We start from the raw sequence: 21,918 nt of genomic DNA, 5'->3' as shown, positions 1-21,918 counted from the left end.
GCTGCGCAGCGTGCAACAAGCCGTTATCCGCTGGGGCTTTTTAAGAAACCCAAGGGGGCTTCAAGCATCCCGAGAGAAGGGAAAACAGGGCCCCGTTCCGAGGTCCCAGCAGGGAGATCACAACGCAAGCCCGCTGCCGCGGCGGGGGAAGAAGCGGGACGCCAACGCATGCGCACAAGCTCTCGCCTGGCGCCACCTTGGGTGTACACAGGCTGCACGCGGCGGCCGCCGTCCAGCTCAGCGTTCCCGCCGCCCTGCTTGTGCGGGGGCGGGGCGGGCGTCCGCCTCTTCCCGCCATGTTGGCAGTGGCGCGCGGCACCGCCTCCGACGGGCGGTGCTGGTTCCCGCTTCCGGGCGGTGAGCAGTGACGCGTGCGCGGGTCGGCGGTGGGGGCGCGCGGGCGGGACATGGGCTCTTAAGGGGGCGGCTCGGCACCCATCGGCTCCGGGGAGGCGGCTGCGAGGGAGAAGCGGCAGTGCCGGTAGGTGTACGGCGGTCTGGGCTTGCCGGTTTCCCGGGCGGGGCAGCTGGCTGAGGGATTCAGTCCGTGGCCGCCTCCCTGACGTGTAGCGCTCCGTGCGGGACAGGCTCGGCTCCGCACTGCTGGGGCAGCGGGGAGGGCCTCCGTGGGACGGGACGGGACAGGGCGGTGTCGGTCGCGCTGGCCTGGCGGGTGCCGCCCTGCCTTGGCGGCCGGGCCCACGAGTCAGCGCGTGGTAACGGGGCGGCGGGGACGCGGCCTGGTGCGGGTCCGGGAGGCCCCTCCGAGCCCCCGCTTCAGCCGCGGGCTGCGCCGTCCCCTCGTGTGCCGGGAGGCCTCTCCCGGCCCTCCCCTGCGAGGGGCGTCGCTGTCGTTTCCAGGTATTTTTCACTTGCTTGATGAAAGCCCTTGAATCGAGCTGTTAGTAGGATACAGGAGAAGCTCTTCTCTTGCTGCACCGTCCTAAACTTGCATTGTGTCTTGCTGCCTTTAGACTAGTCGGTAAGATAATGTTGTGGTATGTAGCAAGCATCAAACGTCAAAAGTAACCAGTACGTTTGTGCTTCTCTTAATTGTATATCTTGATGCCCATGGCACTTCTGGGAAGCTAATGGAAAGTCAACTTGATTTTTTTTTTTCTTTCCCTTTTTTTTTTTTACTTTCTGTTTCACATAATGAATGTTATCAAATCAACACACATGATTCGAAAACCTAAACAAATAAGCTAAAGACACTTTGGAAATTTCTTTATGCAACTTCTCTAGCTATTTACCTTCCTCTTTTTCACTCTCTTAAAAAGCGCAATAGGTGCTCAGCGTTCGGGACTAAGTAGCTGGGTGTTGCTTTACTTCTCCTTCATAAACAAAACTGATTCTGTGCTGCAGAGACAACAGCTATGTAGGAAGGTGTTTAGGGTCAATTGGCTTGATTCATTGACTTCAGCAATTAATGTCTTACTGACAGTCTAGTAACCAATCTGTATGCCCGATCTCCCCTGCCCTGCTGTTTTTGAAGTAGCTTATATACCACAGTTTGTGTCACTGGAAGAAATGGAATCTGTTACTGTCTGTATGTGGATCTAGGGTTGGCTTTTAATTTGTGTTGACCAGTAACTACTTTGGAGGAAGTATCACAAGGCTTTTCCAGGGACAAAAGTGAATTGTTGAGACAAGTATAGAACTGAACACACTGCACAGAGGAGGTGGTGTTACTATCGCCTGTTCTTTGTGCTATCATCTCTGTGCAGTGTGTTGAGGAAGCTGATAAGAGAAAGCAGGAAGTGTGGAGAGTAGCGTCTTGTTCTTGGGTCCTAGCCTCTTCCCCCAGGGTCACAGATGCTTTATTCACTTATCTCGTAGCCATAATCACATGGAGGAGTACCTTCTGGTGCTGATACCTTGTACCACCCAGCATTAGCTGGGCTGTATTCCAGCTTATTAACAAGTAGGATAACCATTTGTGTTAAAGGAAGGTTTTTTTAAAAAAACAGCTCCTTCTACATTAGTGATATGAAGAACCTTAAAGAACAAAAAACAGAGGGAAAAAACCTCGATACAAGGCCATCTGATTTGTAAACTGTCCAAGAAATTTCATAATTAATGTTCATATTTTTTGAAGAATATTGTTTCGTGAATCTTTCTGTCTTTTGGGAAAGGCAAAAAAGCTCACTTGACAAGAGAAGGAACTAGGAGAGCCTGAGGCTGTACCAATTTGCTAATGGTTAAAAGTATAGCTCGTGAGATACTGGATTTCAGGCAGTTGCTTCAACAGCAGGGTTGTGTCATCTCCTAGTTCCTACCTTTGTGGTAAGATTACCCAGAAGGGTAGAAAAGGGTAATAAGCTGCATTTATCAATCATACTTTTAGATGTATTGTTTAGTAGCTGTTGTTTAAAATTTTCTTCCCTGGTATGTATATGAAACATCCAAGGAAAGAACTAATTAACTGGGAATTGTAGGATTTTAAGGTTTGATGTTCTTACTACTGGATTATGGTAAAAGGATAAAGTACCAGTATTACTTTTGAATTTATTTGAAATGAGCAGGTAGTCAAATATAGTTATTTGGAAACAGAAAGGATTCTTTCGTATCATGCCTTTATAAAAATAAGCAGCTTGGACATACATGTGTGAAAATTTTCCACTCAACTCTGTTACCTTTAGTCCCTAACTGACGAAAACTTTCACTAGTTTTTGAAGGGGAAAACAACATGAGGACATAAGCATGAAGTCTTGCTAGAACACTTTGTAGGAGTTGTGGTTTTCATTCACAGCTTGGAAATAGCTCTTTTGAGAGAGAGAGAGAAATTATTCTAGAAGGCAAACTTCATAAACCTTATGGTTTTGGCATTGAAGAGATAATCTTATACCAACTTTCAGCTCTCACAGTTATTGTCTTCCACGGCCAAAAGTATTATGCTGGTTTCTTCCTCTCTTACTTGACTTCCTACTCACAAGAAAATTGTGGACCTCTTAACTTATTCTCCGTTTATGGAACTGAGCAGCAAGACACAACCTGCTGTGTGTTGTTATTGAAATAACGGGGGGGGGGAGGAAATGTTTGTGCTTAATTTCTAGTCCTGAGTTAATCAGTGAAGGAGGAAGAACAGTTTGTGATGTTGATTAGAAGCATAACATGATAGAGAAGGGTCTAAGCTCAAATTGAGGACCCCTAGATGGTAAGGAATTTATTTATATTTAGTAAATATGATGGATGTATGACAAATTTCTGGCAGATTTTGTCTGTCAGAGGCACAAAACTGCTGCATGTCAGCCAGAGATGCAGGACAAAAATTATGACTTTTCAAGGTGGATTTGTGAAAGTGCAAGCAAGCAGAACAATTTGTTGGTTTGGTGCAAGTAGGCCTGTCTGGTTTAAGAAAGCTTGTCACTTTTGACAGCCTCTCCCTGCATACGGTCCTTTCCAGGTGTGGACTCTGCAATTGCAGTTGAGCAGTCACTTAAAGTATTAAGCCCTGTGGTTGGTTTAAAATCGCGAAGATCGGTAAGGCAAAAAAATTCTTAAAGGGTTTTTGAGTGCTCTGGATAGCACAGCCTGAATGTGTGGTGACTGTCGTAAAACAAGGAAGTAAATTTTTTTTTTCTTGAGATAATAAGCCTTAGAATTGCTTCTCAGCTAGTGCTGAAGAAAAGCTTATTCAGACAGCATGTAAATTGCCTACTATAGCTTTTGTTACCTTGGAAGTGTCTTATAAGCCTCAGAAGATTATTGGTATTGAAAAACCCTTGAAAAGGCTATGCAGCCTCACGGTTGTAAAGGCTTTTGAAACTTGTTTACATTGGAAACCGAGTGTTGGCATAAATAGCTGGCATCAAGTTTACAAGTAGTTCTGAATGAAGAAGAAAACATTTGTAAGAAAAACTCTTAGTGGTGCAGAAGAGTATCTTAGAACAATGACAGAGATAACAAAGATTTCCTGTTTATTTTTCAGCATATGCTCAGGGAAGACAGGTGGCAAAGACGACTTCATTGTTGCTGGCTGCGCAAAACAGTACTTTGATCTTGAGGTCAATTCAAATGCTTTATTTTTTTCTCCAGAACTTCTAATGTGCTTATTGTCAGGGAATCCCAGTCAGAGAGCTGCTGTTGGATAAAGTGACAGTGTCTTAGCTTTCTGATCACAAGCAGACAATTTAAACTTTGAGACTTCTGCGTGCAGACAGTAGGTCACTATGGTTATTGCTAACACTGAATTTGTTCCTATTACACTCAGTCTTATGAAAGCTGTGGCTTGGCAGATGTTAGCTCTCAATTCAGTAGCTGGGGTTGGGGCAGAATTCTGTTTAAATACTTGTGGCTGATCCACCCAAAATGTGTTAATGTAAGCAGCACTTTCCCCAAATGAAAATTCGCACTGTGCTCTTACAGGATCACCCTACTGCTATATAGACATAACCATCGTTCATGTCAATCTGTGTGCCTTCCAGTTTTTTCAAGTTAGGCAAAGAACCTACTAAAACGCTTTGTCTACTGTATGGGTGCGTTGATTAACCCCATGAAGAGCTCTAAGCCAATGATGCTTTGAATGGGTCTAGCAAAAGTACCTATTATGTCCTTCATTCTTTTCCTGGAAATACCTTAAGGTTTTAAAAAGTTCTGTAAAATCAGCTTTGCTGTGTCTTTTCCTCATCCTTTTCCAGCCTAACAACTTCACATAGGAGAGTGAATTCAAGGTTTTTCAGTTTTGGAGCCGTGACTAAATGCATAGTAAATGGAAAAAAGTCTGTGTAGACATAAATTTATTTCCCTTACCTCATTGTTCCTCTTCTTCAAGGAGCAGAAGTAACTTAAGTCTAATCCATGGGCTTGGACCATAATAGCCTAATTTTAATATGTATTATAATAGTGAGCTTGTAGGATGGCTTAGCACAATACGAATAGTCTTGTGAAGGGATAACATCTTATCTAAAGCTTGTAGTTGGAATTGGGATTTCAAAGAACTTTTTCTGCCCCCACAATCACCAAAATAAAACATGGCAGAAAAGACAGATTATTACGCTTTGCAGACCTTGTGTTTATTTCCTTGCTGCTCTCGTTTATTGATGAATCTTCTTTTTATAAGATAGTGACAGTTAGGCTGATGAATGTCTTGTAGTCTTCTAAGTTTCCTAGTATAAAAAGTTTAATGAGGCCCATTACTTAAAGAAAATGTGGTTTTGTAACAAACTTAGTTCTGCATAGCTTGTAGGTGCCAGATTTTCCTATGCAAGGGGTAGAGGGGGAGTTATGCTGAAATGTGTTTAACTTTAATCCTTGCAGTCTGGTAACTGACTAAATACTCCAAAGTATTTTTTGATAACAAAAAGTGAATACAGTTGACACTACATCCTTCTTTAAAGGAGTTCTACTTTGTATTTAGACACATTAGTTTCTTGTTTAAAACTTACCACTCTAGAGAGAAAATAAACTAAAATAGCAGAATATTGTTATAATATAATTAAGTCTCTTTGTAGGCTGTCTTTTCCTTTGGTTACTTTGTGGCTAGGATTTTAAAATTGGTAGGAGAGGGAAAGCAAAGAAAATGGGCAGTGAGTATTGATATTAAAAACAAACAAAAGCTTGTCTTAGCAAATCTTACATTGTAATAAAAATACATGCCAGGAACACTTTAGCTATATCAAGTATTTTCTACCTGAATATTTTGTTTTTAATGAGGAATCTTAACGTCTTGCATATGAAATCATTTTGTCATATACCATTAACTTAAAAGCTGGATATCTCAATGAGTGCTATGATTCCTGGGCAGAAAGATGGGGGAATGAATATCTTGGCCTCATCTTGGGTGTTCTAAGTTCTTCTTTAGAGATATCTTGCTATAAAGGCACCTGCTATGTTCAAGCTATTCCAATTAGATGTGCAGCTATCAAGCATGTATCTCCATCTTTGGAAGCAGGATTTTTCTGGAAATGTTTAGTTTCTTCTCAGTTGCTCCTGTGTGCTTTTTCGGATGTTATAAACTACTGTGTGGTGAGAAGTCTTTTTGTTATTGCTTATGGGATGTCTCTATTCTGCCTCATGGCACTAACTTCCTCTGTAGAGCTACTGTGCAGGTTGTGTGTGTGTGTGATTACAAAACCAATGCTGGCCAACTCAGTTGTACAAACTAACAGGAATAAAACTATGGCTTTTTGAAGTCTAATGCATCAATTTTGGATATTCAGCTTTAAACAGATGTTATAATGAAACCAATGCAAAACCTGTCTTAAGAAGGAAATGCTGTCTTTTAATGTAGCTCTAATGGCAATGGCTGAAAAGTGAAGGTGGATAAGCTTGCTGGGAAGTCTAGAGAAGGAAAGGTTCTATCACTGTTTTCATGACATAAGACCAGCAGGAGCTATACCCTGTTATCTGTGGTAGAAGATTGTCAGAATTTTGTTTCTTAACCAAGTGTTCTGAGTAGTTTTCCTCCCACATAGGTGAGTTATCCTAGCAACTGTAAATTGAGCATATGAACTCTCACTTCAGATTGTTTTTTCTCTCACAAGAGGCAAAACACTACAAGTGTCCAAGTGTAAACACCAGAAGATAAGCATATGCATTCCTCAGCTTTGAGGAATCCTGGAAGTAACTTTTTTGGCTCTGTATCATGAACACGTGCTATGTAGAAGTGTGGGTTTTTTCCTTCATATCTTTCAGCTGGATTTCTTCAGTGTTAGATCAACTCAAACACTTTCAAGACCAAATGCCATGTGGGAGGAATGCTATGAGTTTCCATATAACTTTTTGCTGTCTGTCAGCAGAGCTGTTCAGGAAGCTGTTTGTCAGCTATTAGAACTGGTAGATTCAGTGGCAAGGGCTTGTGTTTTCAAGCCATTGTCTGTTGTCAGACGCAACTTTAGACATGTTCTGGTTTAGTGTGTTACTACTAACTTTTGTGCCAAATATTGAATTGCTAGTTCCTTAGTGAGCTAGGACAAATAGGACAGTAGTAAGTACTTGTGGTTATAGTAGCACTAGATAACATTTTGGCATTACTGAAATAAAAAAAAAAATAAAAAAAAAAACCAAAACACCAAAACTTGATATCTGGCCTCATAAAGTATACCCTCTTTCTTTGGATTTTCAGTGCTTTTCTGACACAAAGGTAGTAGCATAATGTAGCTGCAAACATCTGTTCAAAGATGTTAAAAGTTTAATTACCCATTGAAGACTTATTTTTATAAACAAATGCTGTTGCCTCAGAAGCAGAGAAACTGTTACTGTATTGTGTAGTGTTGGCTGCAGTATGGCTCTTGGGTAACTGAAATACAGCTTCTGAGCTAGGGTTACATCGCATGGCCTGCAGTTGTGCTTATGCTGGTATGTGAACTCCTGAGTAGCCTGAACCCACAGCTGCAAAGGGAAGCAGGGCTGCTGAAAAATAAATCTTCAGGTCGCTCTGGGAATACAGCTGCACTTCTGGCCCTGTTCTGCACTTACAATGGGATTCTTAGGAAGTGGTTGTATTCACAGCGTGTGGATATGATATCCCTTTTGCTGTCCAAGATGAGACATATTTTATGTCTCCAGGCTGCAGAAGTACCTGCCTGTGTGGCACCCAAAATAGGTAAAGGCCAAGCCTGCAACAATTACAGTAATCCAGATGTTGTTTTTTCAGTGCAACTACATAATTGAAATTTCACCCTGTTTCTGAATATTAACTAAATGTGAGATCTTCACCCAAATAACCAGCTTGATGTAATTTTCCTGTGCTTAATCTAATTCAGTGAAAATAGGTCCTTTCTTCTGAATTCCAAGTTGGGACTGAGCTGCCCTCAGTTAACTTCATGAAAGCCTGTGAATGAAAAGATAAGTCACTGATTATGCAGTCAAGCTGGACTACTGCAAAGTGAGCTATTAGAGGCCTTGTGTGAGTGTCTGATTTTCAAAATTACAGTAAAAACTAACCTGTGTTGACAGCTACTTAGAAAAACCTCCCAGAACCATAGTTTTAGGCTGAAGAGGTATGTTAGGTGCTAAAGAACAGACCTACAAAAGTATTCTCTAAATGCTGAAGTACTTCAGCTGTAAGGGATTAGGTGTCTTGATTTCAGTTCAGCTGCTGAGGTATGCCCACTTCCTGCAAAGAGCTGTGAACAGCATCTGGTCTCTAGCTGACAGCTGAATTTGCTGTTCTAGGAGCAGTTACTAATGCTATGCCTTCTAAAATATTGACCTTGTAGGAAAAAATGGAACATAGTTCTGTTAGCCAAACAGGATGTTTGGAGTGGTCTCAATGGATGACACAAACTTAATTGGAAGCTACTTATGTGAAAGAGCAAGGACTAATAATCTAAAGTTAAGGAGCAAATTCATTTTCAAAAATCCTCTTACACAGTTTATGTGGTATCTCATTAAATTCTTGCATGGCCTGGGAGCTCCATTTTCCCCTTGCTATGAGTGCTGGCTTTATTAGCATTCCTCCAACAAAAATGCAGATTCTTAGCTCTGAAGAACTTGACTCTGGTAAGAGTACACTTATTGATGGGCTTGCTTTTTCCTCTTGTCTCTTCAGGCAAAGAAAACATCTCCTGGTTATAGCAAAAGTTAAATCATGGTGTGTTGGGACTTAATTTAGTAAGACCTTGATCCTGTCTCTATTAGGAGAAAGGTGGATTTGAAAATCTTTGCTAGAGTTGCAGACATAGCACTTAAAACTTTTGCAGATCCTTTTGTATTTGAGGGATTTGCCATGCCCCAAGAACAACTTTTCCTAGAGTGTTACTGGACTCATTTTAGGTGGTGCTTGGCCTGTGAAAGTGTTTCCCCTTCTTCTCACTGTTGAAATTCTTCAAAAGGAAGGGGAAGAACACTTAAAGCTTATGCTAGTAACTTAAATGACTTAATTTCTTTATGGATTACTGGGTAAACCAATATGCTTTTCCAACATGGAGAAGCTTTTTATTTTAGACTTCATTTCCTGATTTTTACCTTAAACTAACAATAGATAAAATTTTCCAAAAATGTTTAGGAAGCCAAGTCTTGGAAAGGAAACAATTTCACATACTTATTGTTCCTGCATTTCTCTTAACTATGTCATATCAGCTAAGTAATTCTTTTAGTGCCTTCTGCTTCAAACCAGGTGTTGCACTATGCAGAATGAAATGTGTAGGCTTTCATTCATTAAACTGTCTTCTAGTTTCAGCTCATAATACTGATAAAAGGATAATTCTGACACTTAACTGGTATCTCTTATTACAGGGGGAAGATTCTCTTTAACGTGATTACTTACAAGTAGTAGTTCCTCATCATGGCTGAACTATCACCTGAAGAAATTCAGCTGAGGGCCAACCAGGTCACTGATGAGGTAAATATTATAGGAAGCCATCTAGGATTACAGTATCTTTTAAAATAAAGATAGTCTAGGGTAGTGTTTCTGCAAGGGTGTAGCTGAATGTTTCATACTCTCACTGTACTTGGTAAATGCTGGAGTAAAGACTACTCCTAAAAGTAAGAATAAATCTAAATTTCTGAATTGTAAAGCCACCTACTGCCTGACTGACCACCTGGTCCTGATTACTGAGATAATACAGGCTAGGTACCTACACTATTCTTAATCATGTTGATACTTCATGACTTTTTTTATTTAACAAAAATGCATTTGCATATTTTTCCTTTTGTAATGACTTTCCCATGGGATAAGCAAAGTACTAGCAAGTACTGAAAAAGCAAGAATTTACTAGCTGCTGGAAAAAAAAACCTCCAGTATGCTGCCACGATGACTTGTGTTGTAGCCTCTATTATGTATAGACAGGTTGATGAACCTTTATATACTAGTTGTCTGACTGTAATCAACTGGTAAAGATGACTTTCAGGCACTGATATATATACTGTTAACGCCCTCATTATTTTAAAATTCTCTTTCTAGTCTTTGGAAAGCACAAGGAGGATTCTTGGCTTGGCCATTGAGGTAAGGAGAAGCTTTTGAATTCCCTGGGGATTTATTAATTCAAGTATAAGAAGCAGCATGTTAGCTTTCACAAAGTGATCTTAATCACTTTTTGTCTTTCTCAGACTTTTTTTTTTTTTTGAGAGACACTTCGTAATTAGAAGTTGCTGCTTTAGTTCAGTAGTAGTGTTGGAATGACTTAAACCTCCTGTTTTTCATGTTACATAAAGTCAGATCACAGAAGCTGTTTTAGCTGTTTTCCTCTTAAGCAAAATGTCCTAATCTCCAAATGCTACAGACCAGTTATAAGAAGTCTTCTATGATGGTCAGTTATGGCCTTGGCTGCTGCATCACCTGCTTCTCATAACCTGCTTCTCATAACATCATCAATTTGTCTTTAAGTTCACTTTACCTGTGAACAATGTGAAAATGTCTTGCTTTGAGGAGGAGGGTAGAGCTCAGTTGGATGGGGTAGTAGGGGGTAGGACTGCTTTTGGTTCTAAACAGAAGTAGCTCTACATTCACTGTTTTACAATCTGTTCATCAATTTTAATTTTAAAGATAGCAAAGTATGATGATTAAGCTCTTAACACCCTTGTACATGACTTGAAACAAATTAAATTTTACTTTGTGTTTATCTAGGTGATGCTGTGTTAGGATTCTGTTCCTCTACATTGTTACAGCTTGCATGCCCCAATGTAAAAATGACTGAAAGCTTACTTTTGATACTGTAATTTCAAAAATATAGAGCATCCTGTTAGTAGGGAGTAAGATAAGATGGCTGATAGTCAGCTCTGGTAGACTTAACAAAGCCTAACTAGTTCAGCAAGACAGTTTTGCTAGTATTTGGATATCCCATAGACAAATGGGAATTATTGCTGAAGACTTGAGACAATTTATTGTCAGCGTGAGAACACTAAAAAATAATCTAATTAATAAAGTGTTTTGTTACTACTGCTTTAGAGCCTATATTCACTGTTCAGATGTTACCAGCCTGCTGTGGAACTGAAGATGCTACTGTTATTAGGCATTTGAATCAGAATAGCCTAATGAATATCCTTCAAACACGAATGTTAAGAACATGTAATGAACCAACATAACTTCTCTTGGTATCATAAAGCTAAAATAACTCTTACCATAGATAGTTCTATGCTGCCAGTTTACAGTAAAACATGGGTGCGACTTGCATGCTAGATTCAATAAGCCAACTAAGAGCTGTACTGTGGTATATTCCTCACTGCTGATTTATTTTGCTTGGTTCGAAGACTAGTGATACGCTATTCTCTTCCTAATCTCTTCTGCTGAATTCTCAAGAGTGGTTTTGCAGACTTTGTTTTGCTTTCCTTTTTTCTGGCTTCTAAGACTAAAGGCCTTTTCAGCCCTATTGAAGAATGTAGGGATAAAGAAGGAATTAAGTGCTACTTCTCAAAACAAGGCACAACTAGGTTTACTTTTCTAGCTTGATGTTGTCATAGTTCAATCTGAGTATTACAGTAAATTTTATTATCTTGTTGTAATGTGAAAAAAAATCTCACAAAAACCCCAGTAATTGAGGTAGTGTAACAGGTGAGATTATTGTCAGCTTAACATAGCTTTATTACAGAAGTCACTCCTAGCAGAGTGTTTTATTATGAACTTGCTTGGGTTATCAAGTTTACTGTAGAGACCTTCTGATTTTGCACTGCTGTATTGAAATCTGGTTTTATATCTGCAAATAAATTTCTTCCTGCAGTCCCAGGATGTCGGCATCAAAACTATCACCATGCTGGATGAACAAGGAGGTGAGTTCTTCCTAACACTAAAAATCAATTTTATTACTGTGAGAAAGAAGATAATCATTCAAGAGCTGTTGCTGAAACAAAAGGCTTACTAAAGACTACTTATATGAAAGTGAGATTTGCTAGTTGGTTATTCCCATGTGTTTGTAGTATTTAAAAGAGGTTTTAAAGCAGTTGAGAGACTGTGTTAGTTACAAAACAGCCTCTGCTACAGAAGCTGTTCCTTTCCACCATAGCATGAATGTAACTGCATTTATTCCTCAAGCAGCAAGTGGTGCTCTAAGGACAGCGACAATAGTAATGTAAACGAAACTTATCACTTAGTATTTTTCTTAAAAATAGTTTAGGGAAAAAAAAAAATCCCAGCAGGCAGGAAAGAAAAAAGGCATTAGTCTTGATATAAAGATAGAATTGAAACTTCTAAGTTCCTACTTGAAAGAAATGTTAATATCTCACCTCCACCTTCTCCCCATCAATGTTTATTCAAATTACTTGTTTCTCTTCTAGAACAACTAAATCGCATAGAAGAAGGCATGGACCAGATAAATAAGGATATGAGAGAAGCTGAGAAGACACTAACAGAGCTCAACAAATGTTGTGGGCTCTGTGTCTGTCCTTGTAACAGGTCAGTTAAATTGAATTGGTACTTGGGTCTGAAGTTCTAGAATATTCCCAGTAGCTACTGTACTGGGAAATGGTCTCTAATAAAAGATCTCATTTAAAAAATGCTGACTCTATAGGAAAGCCAACTGTTTTTGTTTGTAGAGGTGCACCCTTTTAAAATTGTGTGAGTTGATAAAGCTTACTTGCATCTAACCATATGTTGTGTCCCTTTCACTGCAAATACAGTTGCTGTGTAGCATGCTGCACAATTGTGCCCTAATCTCCATAAATCTTATTTAGTAGAATACTATCAGTGTCCATACAGATGAGACCAAATTGGGCTGCAAATACCTGTATGTAAGTGCCTATCTGTTAGAAATTAAATTCAAATTTCCACACCCCCCCCCCCCCCCCAAGTACTTTTGTACTAACTTAAAAGCAAGAGATCTTCTGGTTTGGAGAAGGAAAGTAATATTGGTTCTTCAGGCATTTTAAAAAAGTTCGTGCTTTAGGGAGGAAGAGAGTAGGAGAACGGACATTGATATTAAGGCTTTAATCTTCACCAGTGACTGTGTAAATTCTTGCAGACCTACATCACAGTACTTTTATAACATCAATGTTATGGCTACTATATCTAAGTCAGTTAAGAGTAATTTGATCTTTTGTATGGCACCGGATTTGTACTTCTAAACACCTGATGAATCTAAACAATGATAAGAAATCAATACTATAAGGAAAACAATATTTATTTTTTGAAGATGTGCTAGCTTTATTTTTAAGCATCAAAGTATCAAATTGACTTGTATGAATTGAATGTGATCTTAGTTCTTCCAAGTGAAAGAGAAATAAGTTTTATTTTAAGAGTGTAACCACTGGAGTGAATAGTGTGTGTGTTTATTCATTTTTAGCTCTTTAGCATGAGCAAAAAACCCCTTATTCAATTGAGAGGTAGCAGAAATTTAGGTTAAAATTCCTTGAAGTGGCTGAGTCTGCTTGTCCAAAAGAGTAATACTTTGAGGATCATTTAGGATGGATAAGAATGTAGCTTCAAAGGCTGAAAGTCTTAGAGCTTTAGTATCTTGAAAAGGCAAATAGTTCTGGCCTTACCTCTGGATAGGTGTTTCGTCAAGTTTGATGGACTTTGAACATTTTAACACACTCGGTCTTTGTTTTCTGCCCTTGACAGTCTTATTTCACCAAAGCTAAGCAGCTTATTGACACTAAGCAAGCTCAGAATTTGTGAACTCTTGTGGCACTCCAAATACACAGTTAACAATAAAGAAATTGAGTTGTGTGTGAAAATGGGCAGTAATGTGAAAAAATCTACTACATAAGTAGAGGGCAATGAAGAAGAAGAAACTGTGAATGCCTTTCATGTATCTATGGATACATCACTTTTTCTGTCAGTTATTTGTGAACCAGTTATCTTCAAAGCTTTTCGTTTTTTTTTTAATAAAGCTAAATAAGAACACTTGCTGAAACAAATATTGCTTTTCTTATTTCTTCTCGGCTTAGATTATTTATAAAAAATTTGGTGAAAACACAAAATACTGGCAGTGCTCTAATATAATCTATGTACTAATAACAACTTACCTGTTTGCTGGTCTTTACTATTCTTTCTTCTCCATTCTCTCCTAACACTGATGCTTGCTTTCTAAAAATGAAGACTAGGATAAGAAGCTGTATTCACTTAACTGGTGAAGGCGGATTTTAGGACAAGGTCAGTCTTATTAGTGCAGATGTACCTTTAACCAGCTGTCTGAAGTGATGCTTCTGTTGCATTTGTGCTTGCACGTGCATGATGTCTGCATGCAGGTCTCCTTGTGACTGTGATGTATTGTAATACTGATGTGAACAGGAACTGTCAATTGCTATAGAGTATATTAGCTGTGGAAATGTTGAACAACTGCTTGAGCCCTTGCTGGTGTGACAGGCTGTATAAATTGCCTTACTCTTACGGAAATTAAACATGAGAAAAGTGAATGTATAGTAATTTGAAGAACAGCTCTTAAAAAAAAAAGTAGATTATGAGAAGCTTTGTTCTTAACTGTGCTTAGTTGGAGCAACAATTCTGTTTCTAGCTGTCCACTTCAGATGTGCAAGTAGTTTTCAGGCCACTTGGTTTTGTTCAGTAAGTTCCTCACAGTTACCTCAGGCACCTTAGACTTTGCTAATCTAGAAGCCAAGCATACAAAGCTCTCCTGCTGTTGTGGCTTTAGTATGAATGAGATTAGAATACAATGCTTAATCTAGTTGCAGTAAACCTAAAGCGATATTTAAGCCTGTGTATGCACAAGGAGCTAGAATTGACTAGTTCAGGGTGTTTTTTAGGGTTCTATTGGGTGCAACAGTTCCATTCTGAAGTAAGAAATTATTGTTTTTCTTCCCTCTGATGTATTCATACTAGATTACTTTTCATAGGATCTGACCTACAAAATATAATTTCCCATTTTGGTTACATAAATGCTAGAAGAATGAGGGGAATATTTCTTCATTAAAGCTAATTTCACACCTCTTCAAATGTGAAACATCTGGGCTACTGAAAGGCACTATAGATATAGAAACTTATTGCCTGCAATTGTAAAGTTAGATGTAATGAAAGACACTACAGATTACCCTTCACAGGCTTTTAACAAAGCTGAAAAGTGGCAATGGAGTCTGGATTATCTATCTTAGACCTGAAAATGCCAGCAAACAAGATGAACATGAGAATATTCTTCTCAATGTTCTTTAGGGTTCATGAGAACTGACCTCAATTTAGATCAGTTATTTTTTTCTTTTTTTTATATTTTCTTCCCCTCTTTTGTAGGTATGTGATTCTTGAAATTGCTTCATGTCAGTCTGCCTTCTTTAATTTTTTTTCTCTTCTGAATTTTGTAATAGAAATGTAATGGTAAGTTAGATTGTTGCTCTAATGGAGTTCGTACAGTTGAATTGCAGAATGAAGAAGCTGTTTAAACATGATTATTGTTATTTCATTATTAAAATTAACTTGAGAAACATTAACCTTAGGAAGAAAGACTTGGCAACAGAAAAGACTCAATAAAACTAGTAGACATTAATGGTTTTCTTGTGTAGCATAGCTACTTATATTTCATGGGTTTTTTCCTTCATCCTTATTTCTTCCCTGAAGTGCAACTAATCCTAACTTTAGACTAGCTCCTGTTGTAAGTGCAACTTTATCTTTTGACAGTGTAAGCTTTCCTGTTACTGTCATAAGCTTCCAGTCTTCTGGTAAAGTGTATTACTTTAAGAAAATTACTCTACTTGTGTTAAAACTTAAGACCAAATTGATCAACTGTCCCTAGAGTAACTCAATTATGTTTGTATTATCCCAATGTAAGAAATTCTGTTGTATAGACAAGGCTTTATCTGTACAAAATCTAATATTTCAGACACAAGAGAAATGTTTCTGAAAATCCTAGATTAGTACAGAACTTCAGTCAGAAAGTCATATTTCTGATATAGCAGTTCAGATTTCTTACTTCTATGGAGTAGGACGAAGAATTTCGAGGCTAGCAAGGCATACAGAGCAACATGGGGAGATGGAACAGAGAACTCAGCAGATCATGTGATATCCATGCAACCAAGAAGTATGAATCAGCAGCAGCCCCAGACTTCTGGAGGACCAAGTGGTGGATATATTACAAGGTTTGCTTCTTCATATTTCTCAATCTCAAATGCAGAAATCCTAGGTTACCGGTTGTCAACTTCTTTCAGATGCAATTTAGCTGAAGTTGCTAATTAGCAAGCTTTTTACTACTGCTTGGAGGAACTGTTACTTCTTGGAGAGGAAATGGCAGACACCTACACTTTCAGTATTGTAGTGTTCGTCTTACACTTTCTTTTTTTTCATAGTGGTAGTATTATCAGTCTGGTTTTGGGTGTGAGGAATATAAAGCTTAGTGCTCAGTTACAGAGGGGACTGTTAAAAATATCAAGGACTCCTATTGTCACTAAGTATATTTGAGGCAAATTCGTATCTTGAACTTCCTTTGGTAGCTGTTATTTTAAATTCTAAGGCTATTTTTGTAATAGCTGCTAGGTTAGCACTTTTTTGTGGGCTGCTTGCTTGGAGTACATGGGGTTTTAAAAGGGGAAAAACATACCTTGGCTGGAATACACTGCCTGTCAGATAACAGTGCAACAAACGCTTTCTATTAAAGTAAATTTAGGGTAGGGAAAAGCAAGTTCTTGATTCTTGGAAACATTGTCTTAATTTAATTATTTGAACAGGATAACAAATGATGCCAGAGAAGATGAAATGGATGAAAATCTTGCTCAAGTGGGAAACATTCTTGGGAATTTGAAAAACATGGCTTTGGATATGGGCAATGAGATTGATGCCCAGAACAAACAAATAGACCGGATAAATGTAAAGGTAAGTGTCAAAGGTGTTCTCTATTACTGGCAAGTTGTAAGGAATCAGCTCACTGTCATATCTACCTGTATTTGCAGTAAATATAGATAGAGATTATACCATCCTCTAGATTACAGCAATTTGAAGAAGAGATATCTTTGTCTGGGTATGTAGCTGAAAATTCCAATGCTTCAGTGTGTCAGGAAATCTAAAAATCAGCAAAGGTTGCTGCTTACTCTGAAAGCAGCTAAACTTGATTGGATCAAAAGGGCAAACGTTTCTTGGAGGTATAACTGGGGGATTGTTGCTTGCAGGGCATCTTGTATGTGGTAGGGAATAAGTATTTTTAACAATAGCAAGATTCTTCTGGAATTCCTAAAAGGCCACTATAATAACTGAACATAAAATAAAACACAGGTAATTCATTGCCCTAATTGTCTCAGACAGGTTAATGTTGGGGCTGCGGAGACTTTGGAATGATAGGTCTCGCAGGTGCAGAGGGACATAGTCTGCCCCGATTTGCATGTGAAGTTAGTCATAGCCAGTAACATCTCTCTTTTTAAAAAAAAAATAATTAAAAAAAAAAATTTATTGCTTTAAAGATTAACTTGCCCAAAGAGACTAAATGTATATAAATGTTTTTGGGGGTTTCTTTCAAAGGGCAACTTATGAGGAAGTTAGTCATATTTTAGAAATCCCAATATTCTGAAATGAATAGAAGTTCTCTTACAAGGCCTCCTGGTTAAGGAAATCAAAGCTTTAATGAATAGTGTATTTTAAAGATTTTAAAAAGCAGAAGTGAACACCAATTGCTGTAAAATTATAGAATTAAGACAAAATAAGAAGTTAAATATATCACTGAAATGCCCTTTAGGGTTAAAAGCAAGGGGAATAGAATTTTCTTAAATATACAGAGCTAATCTGACGTAAATGCTGGTTGTGCCTGTCAGCATCTCAGTTTTGTCTAGTAATTTAGGGTTGTGGTATTAATAAGGCCGATCAACATGATCTTACGGAGGATATCTTAATTGTCTTTCACTGTTCCCTGAGAGGTGTGATTGGTCAGAGGTGATTATCAAGTAAAAGAAGTAAAACATTTCAAAGAACACTAGAAAACTTAATCTAAGACTTTAAAGTGAGATGTGAAATTCTTACGACTTACAAAGTGAACTGAAAATTGCTGGTTGCATTAACTGCAAGTGGGAATTATGGTTTTTAGCAGTAGTGTTTCTGGTAGTTTCAAGCACCTGTTTTGGCCCGATGCTGTTTCATTTTAGTGGTCTGAATATATCTTGCTGATTGAGTCTTACTAACTATTAAGATATGACGTAAACAAGTTAGAATTGCTTTACAAAACAGCAGTTAAAATGAAAGTGCAATTCCTGACTTTGAGACTGGCAGCCTGTCTCTGGATATTTAAATTAATCATTTTCTGCTGATGACTTTTTAAATCTCAATAACAGTGTAGAAACCAAATGAAAATGTTAAGGGTAAATCTCCAAAGGACAGTGTCATATAAAAAAAATAAAGAGCAGTGTTAAACTTAACTTCAATATAGAGGTGATGCTTTTATTTTTTTTTTTAAGTTATATTTCCCAGGTGAGTTGGAATTTTTATAGGCTTGACTGGATGACTTTTGGTAGCCTGCAGTGTTATGCAGGACTCCTAGTCTGAATAAACCCCTAATAAAAGCTTGTACTACTGGCTTTTTCTTAGAAGAAGATCTGGTAGCTAGATCCATGTGTTCCCAAAGTGGTATTAACAGGTTAGATTCTCACTTTTCTGTATTAGATTCCTGCCTCTCCCCAGCCCTCAACCTGAAGGACAGGAGGGAAAGAACAGGAAGGAAGGGCTTGAACTGCCAGCCCTTCCCACCCAGCTGCAGTATGAAGGTGTAAAATGGCTAATACTAGGCACAAGTAGCACTGCTCAGGAGTTCCACCCCTCATGGTGAGGGCAAAGGCTAGTTTTGTGCTTAATACCCCTCCTGCTTTTTCCCTACTGCAGGCTGGATAGGGAATTACTTTGAAGCTCCTTATGACACCTTTCAGTAAAACTGTATTTTGATGCTTGTTCAGCCTAGATACTGTGGCAGACTTGTGATGCTTTATAATAGTAAAACAATTACAAAATGAAGTGCTTTTCTTACAGATACTGTGCTATTATGACACTAGGACTAGGTATGTGGATGAAAACCAGGGATTTGCACTAAGCAAAATAATTCTGATTTTATACCCATAGGTCACTTCCAGTTTTGACTATTACTTCTAGACCATAGCAACAAAGCTGCTCTGTAGAGGTCCTTAAGATATCTAAACACTTGGACAGAGGGAATTTTTATCCCCTTGTTCTGCTAGTATTCTTTCTGACTTGCTGAAGCAAGCTATTGTATGTTTGAGGGTCGGCTAAAGACTAAAAATAATTTCTCTTAATTCTCTTTCTGCCAAAACTGACAGGGAGATGATTATCTGGCTACGGGGCCGGGAGGCGGGGGGGGGGGGAACTTCCAGCTTATAAATTGTTCACCTTCTGTCTACCACAATGATAATACCTGCAGTTCAGAAGTTCATGTCAGTTTGAATTTTTGAATTGTTTTGCATGAAGTCTGCAAGTGACCTATGAATTTTTCTCTTTCAGGCCGATACAAACAGGGAACGCATTGAGCAAGCCAACATCAGAGCAAAGAAACTAATTGACAATTAAAGCCTGCTGTCATTGTTCAATGACACTATCTCTCCAGCTGCAAGCCACCATATTCATGGATCTGTGAAACTTCTCCTATTCTGAAATAAGAGGGGCTGGGAAAAATGAAGCAGTACCCTTTCTATAGGGATTAATTTTCTCTTAATTTTTTTTTATTGCTTCATGTAAATGTGGCCTTTACTCCAAGAAAGCAGCCAACCTAACTTCCTCCTACTCATCTGCCTTCACTTTCTTTAAACTGCTCAGGACTAAGTGTTACAGCTTCAAGAATCTTCTTGCATGTTTTATTCCCTCTCCCAGTCTTTTTTTTTTTTTTTTTTCTTTGCACCCAAAATACAGTCCTTTACTGAAGTTGAACAGGCAGGGTAACCTGAATTCACAGTTGTGGAAAGTTGGAGAGGGCACTTTGCACTGTTTGAAATACCTCAGAAGTTGAGTGTCTTCACTAAAATAGGGACTTTGAATATTGTCTGACTTGTATCTCTAGTATCTAACTATAGTTTTACAGTCCAAACCTTGATTGGTTTGGGGTTCAGTTTGTGGATTACAGAATTGGAGAGGCCCACTACTTAATACTTGCGAGTTGAGGGCTTTAAAACACTTCCTAAACACACAAACCTTAATGTAACGGTAACTGGAGAGGTGTACAGGTTTCCATTTCTGTACTGCAAATTGACAGTGGTTTGGAGGCCATGACTAGGAAATCATGCTTCATTGTTCTGGTATTTGTTGTGTATATATATACCTGATCTAAACCCCATGCACATGTGAGTAGAAAAAATAAAACTATCTCGTTTAAGTATTTATTTGATGGAAAAATTTATGCCCCTCATCTAAAAGTTAACTTCTAAGTGTTTGAATGCATCTTAACTGGAAGAAACTGAGTGGAAAAGCATGCAGCTGTCTCGCATCCTGTATCAGATTATATTTTGGCCAGTCTTCACTGGAGTTCAGTTTATGCCTTTTTTTAAGTGCAAAATAATGACTGAGATCTGGTGCACAGTTTGTTCTCAGCAGTGACTTTAGGGGAGCTTCTTAAACTACTGAAAACATGGAAGTTTATTATGAAGCTTCTTTGTCATAAGTCTGGAGGAAGCAGTATCTATTTAAGAACTGTCTGCTAGTTCTAAATAGATTCCTGATTGCTTTTATTATTGCAGACTTTGCGAGTGCCAGTAGGAAATATTACATATCCAAGTTGCTTGCAACTAAAATGTTACTGGTCTGTTGCAGAATAGACGAGTTTCTGACCAGTTGAGGTAAAGCTCTCTTCCTATGAAGAAAAACATATTGGTTTTGCCGTAATATAATCTGATTTATTCCTAGGATTTCTTTATTTTAATTTTTTTTTGGCAAGTAAATTGCAAGTGACCTGTGTAACTTTAACTCCACCCAGCAATATATTATACTTTTTTAAAAGGTGTAAATAATGCTTTGGACTAATCAGTGATACTCAGTGTTGGATGGCAAAAATCCTCAAACCAAATCAATTGGAGGAATAAGTAAAACTAGTAGCATTATTGGGTGGTTTTTTTGGAAGGACAGTCCACAGGTATCCTGTAGCCTTTAACAATGAATCCCAGGGCTAGAGAGATGACACTAATCTGCTGAAGTACAAGACAATGCTTTGTTTTCTTTTTAGTAGAAAAACAATCAGTATTACTGGTATACTCTCAGTTCACTCCCAGGAGAACCTGCTATTTAAAGAAAAAAAAAAAAACCAACAACAAACACCACAAACAACAACCAAAAAAAAAACCCCAAAAACCTGACCAAAGGATGGAGCTGCTGCATGTAATAAATAGGCCAGTGGTAAACTGTCTTACGTGAATAAGGTAGAGTCTGTTTTAGAGGACTGGATATGTTAGTAATGTGTATTGGCTTTTGTCTGGCTTCCACTAATTGATGGAAAGCTAATGAACTTCAAAAGCTCACTGTCTACCCCATTAGTAATGAAGACTATGTGCTTTAAAACCACAAGTAGCAAAGAAGTACTTTTAAGAATATTGCATAGTAAGTTTCTAAAAACCACTTGCATGGGAAGGCAAAAGGGATTTGTATGCTTTTTGTGTCTTCATTCTTAAAACTTCAGGTTAACTGAAGGAATGTTTGCTGCTGGTTGTGAAGGCAAAGCATGTTACTCAGTTATGATTGTCTCCTGGAACAGAAGGCTAAGCGGTTACCTTATTCTGCTTACAGCAGTGCAAACCCGCTCTGTAGCATCTGGACGTTCCAAATATTGGAATGCTTTTCTCCTTTGCCATTACAAGTCCCTGTTCTTGACTTCCCTGAGCTCTAATAACAAATTAGCACATTGGCTAAGGGAATGCTGTGATTGGTATATGAGAATTGTAATATTGCAATGAATACCACAAAAAGAAATAATTTGAGACTCTAAGCTTGAGTATTAGCAAAATATCAATACTACTTTCTGATGCAGCAAGAGCCAAATCTATGAGGGGGTTGGTGTCTTTATGTTAGTGAACAACAGTCTGCTTCTTGGATTGTTTTATTGTTGTCTGTAGAATAGATGCTTAATTTCCATATCTGAGATGGAATCAGCACTTGTACATCTTTGTATTTCTGAATGCTATTAAGAATGAAGG

General features: G+C 38.4%; 1 protein-coding gene across 3 annotated transcripts; it reads left to right on the top strand.

Moving 5' to 3' along the window:
- Positions 1-380: 380 nt before the first annotated feature.
- Positions 381-20,114, top strand: SNAP23 (synaptosome associated protein 23). 3 transcript variants are annotated; one of them, XM_086750044.1, is made up of 8 exons: positions 381-481; positions 9,181-9,286; positions 9,848-9,889; positions 11,601-11,649; positions 12,154-12,271; positions 15,748-15,900; positions 16,486-16,630; positions 19,247-20,114. In XM_086750044.1, the coding sequence occupies exons 2-8, from the start codon at positions 9,230-9,232 to the stop codon at positions 19,310-19,312; spliced, it is 630 nt and encodes a 209-aa protein (XP_086606170.1). In that variant the 5' UTR covers positions 381-481; positions 9,181-9,229; the 3' UTR covers positions 19,313-20,114. The 3 variants fall into 3 exon arrangements, with proteins under 3 accessions (XP_086606170.1, XP_086606172.1, XP_086606171.1); XM_086750046.1 differs by lacking the exon at positions 381-481 and adding an exon at positions 837-861; XM_086750045.1 differs by lacking the exon at positions 381-481 and adding an exon at positions 3,961-4,007.
- Positions 20,115-21,918: the final 1,804 nt, after the last annotated feature.

This window comes from Chlamydotis macqueenii, chromosome 5 (assembly GCF_036417535.1).
Source record: "Chlamydotis macqueenii isolate bChlMac1 chromosome 5, bChlMac1.mat, whole genome shotgun sequence".
Lineage (NCBI taxonomy): Eukaryota > Metazoa > Chordata > Aves > Otidiformes > Otididae > Chlamydotis > Chlamydotis macqueenii.
This window is presented reverse-complemented; position numbering and strand designations above follow the sequence as displayed.

Bases quoted from the DNA above. Each gene is read 5' to 3' on its own strand.
- SNAP23 (XM_086750044.1), top strand. From the start codon at position 9,230: ATGGCTGAACTATCACCTGAAGAAATTCAGCTGAGGGCCAACCAGGTC. The intron at 9,890-11,600 runs GTAAGGAGAAGC...TTCTTCCTGCAG, and splicing joins TTCTTGGCTTGGCCATTGAG to TCCCAGGATGTCGGCATCAA. The intron at 11,650-12,153 runs GTGAGTTCTTCC...TTTCTCTTCTAG, and splicing joins CATGCTGGATGAACAAGGAG to AACAACTAAATCGCATAGAA.